This window comes from Cherax quadricarinatus, chromosome 28 (genome assembly GCF_038502225.1).
Source record: "Cherax quadricarinatus isolate ZL_2023a chromosome 28, ASM3850222v1, whole genome shotgun sequence".
NCBI lineage: Eukaryota > Metazoa > Arthropoda > Malacostraca > Decapoda > Parastacidae > Cherax > Cherax quadricarinatus.
Genome location: NC_091319.1, coordinates 8,130,702 through 8,139,199, shown reverse-complemented (window position 1 = coordinate 8,139,199; position 8,498 = coordinate 8,130,702). Strand labels below are relative to the sequence as shown.

At 44.6% G+C, this 8,498-nt stretch overlaps 1 protein-coding gene across 1 annotated transcript in view; it reads right to left on the bottom strand.

The window, feature by feature from the left end:
• Nucleotides 1-201: 201 nt before the first annotated feature.
• LOC128693151 (putative neural-cadherin 2) overlaps nt 202-8,498 on the bottom strand; it is a 360,314-nt gene continuing 352,017 nt past the window's right edge. Inside the window, exons 23-26 of the mRNA XM_053782623.2 lie at nt 8,477-8,498; nt 4,307-4,573; nt 1,459-1,653; nt 202-1,282 (exon numbers count right to left, since the gene is read on the bottom strand). The exon at nt 8,477-8,498 is cut by the window's right edge and continues 217 nt beyond it. Of these exons, the coding sequence (XP_053638598.2) occupies nt 708-1,282; nt 1,459-1,653; nt 4,307-4,573; nt 8,477-8,498 (1,059 nt within the window). The 3' untranslated portion in view covers nt 202-707. The remainder of the gene's footprint in view (nt 1,283-1,458; nt 1,654-4,306; nt 4,574-8,476) is intronic.

The window sequence follows — 8,498 nt, the reverse complement described above, 5'->3', positions numbered from 1 at the left end:
ACATCTAAACATCTACAGAATCAAATTAACATCTAAACATCTACAGAATCAAATTAACATCTAAACATCTACAGAATCAAATTAACATCTAAACATCTACAGAATCAAATTAACATCTAAACATCTACAGAATCAAATTAACATCTAAACATCTACAGAATCAAAGGAACATCTCAACATCGGGTGAAGAATAAGACGACAGCAGTTTCATACCATTTATTATAGATATTCTATAAACGTATAAAATATCTGACTTTACCAGTATATACTGAGAATGTTGGCCACATGACACTCGTGTTTACCGCGAGACGTGTTCTTCGCCTCACCCGCCCAGGAAACTTACAACTTCCTGGCCTCGTAAGCAGCTCTCCAGGGGAGGGGAAAAGGGAAAAGCATGTAAGCCAATTGCAAAACATAAAATATGCTGCTCCAGTGGGAAGGAAAATGTTCGTGTTTTTTTTTTGCTTCCTGATTTTAAAATACGAAGAAAATAGCTTTTATGAACGATTTTTTTTAATAATCTGTGACAAGCTTTTGTTGAGACGTTCAGAATATAATTCTTCCCATCCCGAGTCGGAGGTCGAAATTATTGTTATTAATTTTTGGCCGTTGAAGTTGAGGGTGATAATATTGAGTACTTTCTTTCGTCGTGGTGTCAGTCTTCAGAATTGTGTGAGCGGCGAGCAGGTGGGGATACAGTCTTGGTGTCAGCAAACCGTGGAAACCTCAGCTTCGCCTTTAGGTAGCAAAACATCGGCTTTAGGTGAGCTCTCACTCTTGTACCTACTGGGTGAGAGGTGAGATAATCTCGTTCTTACTGTGGAGGGCTTGCTGGCTGCCCCTGGTCCCTTCACTAACACTATACTAGAAGCTGGGGAGTCCCTTGGGACGCCCGGCGACCCAGAACCACCCTTCCCCAGTAATAAAGTGGGGGTGGTTAGGTTCCTTGGGCATCCAGGTGACCCTGAGCCCTTTACCAACACTATACTCGGGCCTGGGGGTTCTCTTGGGCAGCTAGGAGATGCTGAGTTCTTCCCTAGCGCCGCGGTGGCGGCAGCTGAATCCCCGTGGCAGCCTGTAGAGCTCGAAGTCTTCCCAAAGACGGTACTCATGGGCGTGGCTTGTGGACCGGGAGAAGTGGAGTTTTTCACGTTGTCGCTTCTGCTGCGGAAGCTCTTATTGGGTGCCTCGGGGAGGTTCTTTAAAAGGTCCATCACCTCCAAGAACTCCGGCACCAGCGGCAGGATGGTGGACTCCTCCTCTGCCATCTCCGCCTTCAAGTCTGAAGGAAAGAAGAGGCAGGAAGAAACTGGATGAAATGAAGCACTGCTGGCGGGCATGACGAGCTTATTGTGGTAAATGGTTCAAACATCTCATGGAGCACAGACCAAGAAAGAGAGAGAGAGAGAGAGAGAGAGAGAGAGAGAGAGAGAGAGAGAGAGAGAGAGAGAGAGTCACCTGATATGGTAGATGCGAAGGAACCTGAAGATGATCCGTCTCCTTCGTAAGCGTAAGCTCTGAGGTCATCCCGCGGCAGGAGAGGGTCAGGAGCACCAGCATCCTTCACACTAGCACCAGCAGGAGTGCTGCTCCCTCTACTGCCCACCACACTCTCTGCAGGCGAGCCTTTTCTCCTAGGCGAGGTCTTGTCTCCTGTGGAAGGCACACACGCAGTAGCAGCACTATGAAGACTACGGCATTAAGAGGCTTAAGTTGTATTACTGAGGAGGCTTGGTTGTGCTAAGAGTATTACTGCCTGAGGGTGAGTACTGAGGGTGAGTACTGAGGGTGAGTACTGAGGGTGAGTACTGAAGGTGAGTGCTTAGGGTAGTGAGAAAGAGAGGTGTTTCTTGCACTGAAGAAGAAATAATGGTTTAACTCAGAAATAGGCGAAGGAGTTTTGGGCGAAGAGAGGTGAAGTTGAACAGAAGGAAGAGGGAGGAAGGTTATGAGTGGCGGGAGAAGAGGGAGGAACCCCTTGAGTGGAGAGTGCATCAATCACCGGGAAAAAAAAATAAAAATTTTGATAAATTTATTGAAGAAGGCAGAGAGACAGACAAACAGACGGTCACACACACACACAAACACACACACACACACACACACACACACACACACACACACACACACACACACACACACACACACACACACACAGAAGGGTCAGGGGAGACATGATAACGACATACAAGATACAGCGGGGAATAGACAAGGTGGACAGAGACAAGATGTTCCAGAGAGGGGACACAGAAACAAGGGGTCACAATTGGAAGCTGAAGACTCAGACGAGTCACAGGGATGCTAGGAAGTATTTCTTCAGTCACAGAGTCGTCAGGAAGTGGAATAGCCTAGCAAGTGAAGTAGTGGAGGCAGGAACCATACTTAGTTTTAAGAAGAGGTATGACAAAGCTCAGGAAGCAGAGAGGGAGAGGACCTAGTAGCGATCAGTGAAGAGGGGGGCCAGGAGCTGAGTATCGACCCCTGCAACCACAATTAGGTGAGTACAATTAGGTGAGTACAATTAGGTGAGTACACACACACACAATTTGAGCAGCAATTCAAGAACGACATAGTTATGAAAGTCAAATCCGAATTAAAACTGCTTCACAGACCAGGTAATAATAAAAAGAACGACGAATAACACACAAGAAACGACAGGGAAGTCTGTGAAGAGTTGAACGAACGATTTAAACAATTTGTTTTTCAGTAGAAACAAGTTCAGTACCAGAGACTCGAAGATAAAAGGCACACTGACAGGTGCCAGGTACTATATACACAACAGGGAGAGGGTTGATACACCAAAGGCAAAACCACTGCCTGAACCATTAGCTAGAATCCATCACAAGTCAATGGATGCTATACAGTTACCAGAGATCTGGAAGCCAGCGGATGGAATCCCAGTATTTAATAAAGGAGACACACTGACATGCGTACTACGTAGGACAATGGAGTAGTTTAACAGAATGGGAGTGACAGAACACTTAAAGGGAAGGGGTTTAGAGATGACAAATCTTTTCTCCCTAACATTATGGAATTCTATGACGAAGTAAGAAAGTGACGCAGGAGGGAGGGAGAGAGAGAGAGAGAGAGAGAGAGAGAGAGAGAGACGGGTGGACTGTATCTTCTTGGACTCCAAGCAGTCAATTAATTTTGCATCTCACAAGAAATTGGGACGAAAACTTGAGGCGCTTGATGGAATAACAGGGAAGGTACTGCAGTGGATCAACGAGTACCTTAATGGACAGGAGATACACACACACAGGAAGATAAATTAGAATGGGAAAGAGTAACAAGTGGGGTTCTGCAAGGATCGCTATTATAACCACTTCTGTTTAAGAATAAAAAGGCACAATATGACTGGAATAATACACAGATAATCTGTACATAGGAGAAAGAGGCTTATGACGACGTTTCAGTCCAACCTGGACCATTGACTAGTGTGCGACTAGTCACTGGTCCAAGTCGGACCGAAACGTCGTCATAAGTTCCTGTCTCCAGTACTGTTATTGGTACGTGTGAATGATACTAGAAAAGATAAACAGATGTATCCACGCTTGTAGAGAAGTAAATTTAATGAGGAAAATAAAAGCCAATTAGGACAAAAAAAAAAAAAAAAACTGCCAATGGACCAGAAAAAATGCAGGATTGTTCAGTCAAGTAGCTACTGGATCCAGTCCCAACATCTGCAAGGTTATGAGAACTGGAAAAGGAATTAGAAGACCGGACACTGGGCATAGACTCGGGGAACAGAGACTGCGAACCTCACTCAAGGAGAAAGACCTTGGGGTGAGCAAAGTACCGAGCTTATCGCCAGAGGCACACATCAAGCGAATAACCTTTGCAGCAAATGCTTATTTTGGTAAGCCTAAGATTAGCTTTCATGAGTCTTAGTAGTTATTAATGGCCAAATAAATAGTGTATAAGGACAGGCTAAAGAAACTGAAACTCGAGACAGAGGATACAAGAATCAGGGGAGACATGATGAAGACATACAAAATACTCAGATGACTTGAGTGGGTGAACAGGGATAGACTGTTTGAGAGGTGGGAAACAGGCACATGAGGGCACATTGGAAAGTAAAGATACAGGCGAGTCATAGGGATGTCGGGAAGTAGAGGACTCAGTCTTCGTACACAGTTTTAAGACTATGTACAACATGGGCTCCACGAGGCTAAGACGAAGTAAATCCAGCAAGTAACAAAGAAGAAATGGGGTCGGGAGCTGCAAGCAAAAAAAAAAAAGGTGTGCAAAAATAGGTGAGAAGACATAAAAATGGAAATCCCATCCTGAACACAAATTGCCTCACCTCTCTTCCGTAAGGCAGGCTGTGAACTGGGTAATTTGAACTTTAGGCATTCCAGAAACGATTCATGAGTGTCATCTTCCTGGAGTTCCTCTCCTCTTTTCTTTTCTCCTCCTCCTCCTTCGTCTTCGTCAGCTCCTCTTCGCCTTCCTTTCTTCACCTCCACCTCGACGGCCTTCCGTGCAGTACCCACGTCGGTGCCTCGTTCCCTCAAACCAAGGTTAGTCCTGTGACGGTGGAGGCGCAGCGACACCACCAACCCCACCACTACTGTTGGGGAACAGTGAGAGGTAAGTCATGAATGGGTGAGGATATAGAGGGAATTAAGCCAGGAATGGTGAGGGAATAGTGGGAGGTAAACCAGGAGTGGTGAAGAAATGGAGGGAGGTAAGCCAGGAATAGTGAGGAAATAGAGGGAGGTGAGCCAGGAGTGGTGAGGAAATGGAGGGGGGTAAGCTGGAGGAGAGCATTTACATAATACATGAGTCCCAAAAGAAAGGAGGAAGAAAAGCTGAATGGTGAGGAAGAGAGGGAGATAAGTTGTAAGTGGGAGAAGGTGGGCACAGAGAAAGGAAACCCACAAGTAGCACGGAAGAGGGAGAAAATACAATAAGCAGTGGGGAAAGAGAAACAAACGTGATTAGTTAGTGAGAAAATTTATATTTAAGCATTAGGAATAGCACTTCTTCCTAGACTGACAGCTACAAATCCCCGTCTCTGTTTATTTTTCGCCTTCGTGAACCAGTGGTAAGGAACATTACCATAGCAGATCAACCTCTTGCATCGTAAAGGCAGCCTCGCCTACACACTTTGGTACATTCACAATAGTGATAACTCAACCGGAACAGTACCTACCTATCTCCACCGCTACAATCAGCAGCAATACCCTTACCACTACTGCTCCCCACTACGTTATTCATGAAGTCCTTCAGTCACGCACGACCCTGTCTCTTACAGCACACACACGTAAAAGGAAAACAAGAAAAAAAACAGCGTTAATCTTTAATAAGGACTGTTACTCATCAACAAAAGCAAGAAAGCCAGCCGTTAACAATAGCTGGAATTTCACTCTCCTCATTTTTTATTTACTCAGCGACACGTGAATGAACAACAGTCTGATCAGAATCCTGGCGGCTGTTGTTGGACTGAAGACAGAACCACCACCGCCGCCAATACTTGACTAACGCGGGTTCACTGCTTTATATAAACGCAGTAGTATTTGCCTCACAACACTTTACCGTAGACTGCCATAGTATACAATAGTGACACTATAGTTTACCATAGTTATACCATGTGTTGTGAGCCCTGTGTTGTGAGCCCTGTGTTATGAGCCCTGTTTTGTGAGCCCTGTGTTTTCAGCCCTGTGTTTTGAGCCCTATGTTTTGAGTCCTGTGTTTTGAGCCCTGTGATTTGAGCCGTGTTTAGAGCCCTGTATTTTGAGTCCTGTGTTGTGAGCCCTGTGTTTAGAGTCCTGTATTTTGAACCCTGTGGTGTGAACCCTGTGTTGTGAGCCCTGTGTTGTGAACCCTGTGTTGTGAACCCTGTGTTTTGAGCCCTTCGTTTTGAGTCCTGTGTTGTGAGCCCTGTTAGTTACCATTTTGCCCTAGGCCCATGTCGAATGTATAAGCGTGTATGTGTGCGTGCGTGCGTGCGTGCACCGCCAGTACCACTACCACACACACACACACACTCTGTGTGTGTGTGTGTGTGTGTGTGTGTGTGTGATCTCAAAGAGGAATTCGCTCCTACATATGAGCCCTGTGTTTTGAGCCCTGTGTTTTGAGCCCTGTGATGTGAGCCCTGCGTTTTGAGCCCTGTGTTGTGAGCCCTTTGTTTTGAGCCCTGTATTTTGAGCCCTGTGATTTGAGCCGTGTTTAGAGCCCTGTATTTTGAGTCCTGTGTTGTGAGCCCTGTGTTTAGAGTCCTGTATTTTGAACCCTGTGGTGTGAACCCTGTGTTGTGAGCCCTGTGTTGTGAACCCTGTGTTGTGAACCCTGTGTTTTGAGCCCTGCGTTTTGAGTCCTGTGTTGTGAGCCCTGTTAGTTACCATTTTGCCCTAGGCCCATGTCGATTAGACACTAGGCCTGTTGTATAAGCGTGTATGTGTGCGTGCGTGCGTGCGTGCACCGCCAGTACCACTACCACACACACACACACACTCTGTGTGTGTGTGTGTGATCTCAAAGAGGAATTCGCTCCTACATATGAGCCCTGTGTTTTGAGCCCTGTGTTTTGAGCCCTGTGATGTGAGCCCTGCGTTTTGAGCCCTGTGTTGTGAGCCCTTTGTTTTGAGCCCTGTATTTTGAGCCCTGTGTTGTGAGCCCTGTGTTTTGAGCCCTGTGTTTTGAGCCCTGTGTTTTGAGCCCTGTGTTTTGAGCCCTGTGTTTTGAGCCCTGTGTTGTGAGCCCTGTGTTTTGAGCCCTGTGTTTTGAGCCCTGTGTTTTGAGCCCTGCGTTTTGAGCCCTGTGTTGTGAGCCCTTTGTTTTGAACCCTGTATTTTGAACCCTGTATTTTGAACCCTGTATTTTGAACCTTGTATTTTGAACCCTGTATTTTGAACCCTGTATTTTGAACCCTGTATTTTGAACCTTGTATTTTGAACCCTGTATTTTGAACCCTGTATTTTGAACCCTGTGTTTTGAGCCCTGTGTTTTGAGTCCTGTGTTTTGAACCCTGTGTTTTGAGCCCTGTGTTTTGAGCCCTGTGTTTTGAGCCCTGTGTTTTGAGTCCTGTGTTGTGAGCCCTGTGTTTTGAACCCTGTATTTTGAACCCTGTATTTTGAACCCTGTATTTTGAACCCTGTATTTTGAACCCTGTATTTTGAACCCTGTATTTTGAACCCTGTATTTTGAACCCTGTATTTTGAACCCTGTATTTTGAACCCTGTATTTTGAACCCTGTGTTTTGAGCCCTGTATCTTGAGCCCTGTGTTTTGAGCCCTGTGTTGTGAGCCCTGTGTTTTGAGCCCTGTATCTTGAGCCCTGTGTTTTGAGCCCTGTGTTTTGAGCCCTGTGTTTTGAGCCCTGTATTTTGAGCCCTGTATTTTGAGCCCTGTGTTTTGAGCCCTGTATCTTGAGCCCTGTGTTTTGAGCCCTGTGTTGTGAGCCCTGTGTTTTGAGCCCTCTGATTTGATAAACCAAACACCACTAAACACGAGAAAAGAAAAACATCGTTTGATTGTTTTTTGTATATATATATATATATATATATATATATATATATATATATATATATATATATATATATATATATATGACTCAGGCGAAACGTGCCATCACATCTTATGATGTGCTATTAATACATTTTTTTCCACACGGGATGGGGGGTTATTTAAACCAGGTCTCGGTTTAACGACCCAAAAACACAGGTTCCGCTGAGAGGGTCGTCCTCTCCATTACTCCAAGACAGTAAAAATCTACCCAGGAATTGACCCTCTTTAGAATAACCTGTAATAAACTATATTTACGAAAAATAATTAATTTTTCATAACTTCTGCAGTTTATAACAGGATAGTTGGTTGGTTAATGGGGTTTAAAGCCTATCGACTCTACGACCGCCATTAAGGACACACGTAACCTGTTCAGTACCAGACAAGAATACGTAAACTCTCTCAGTATATACAGACACACTGAGATATACACCTCTCGGTATATATTTTCTAAGTATGAGAATTTGTGTACACTTCATTATACCGTAGCAAACTTTATCTATATTATATTTTATTGTAACTATATCTACATTTGACGGGGTATATACACCGAGAGGTGTGTATATATTTTTCGCAGTGTATATATGTTGAGAGTTAAATTTAATCAGTATATTAGGGATTTGAAGAATGAGACACTCGTGTAATATTTTGGAATCTTTATTGAGGAAACGTTTCGCCACACACTGGCTTCATCAGTCCAGTTCAAAGAAGAACGGTGGAAAAAGAGGAGTTTGAGGTAATCAGTCCCCCAGCCTGGAATCCATTGTTCGGCCCATCAGTCTTAAAGAAAGTACCAAGAATGACTGACTGAACATATCGATTCCAGGCAAGGGACTGATTACCTCAAGCTCCTCTTTTTATCGTCGTTCTGCTTTGTATTTGGACTGATGAAGCCGCTGTGTGGCGAGACTTTTCCTCAGTAACCAATTGTTCCCTCTAATGAATACAGGAGCCAAGTCACTTACGTAGAATGATTAGAGAGGCTGT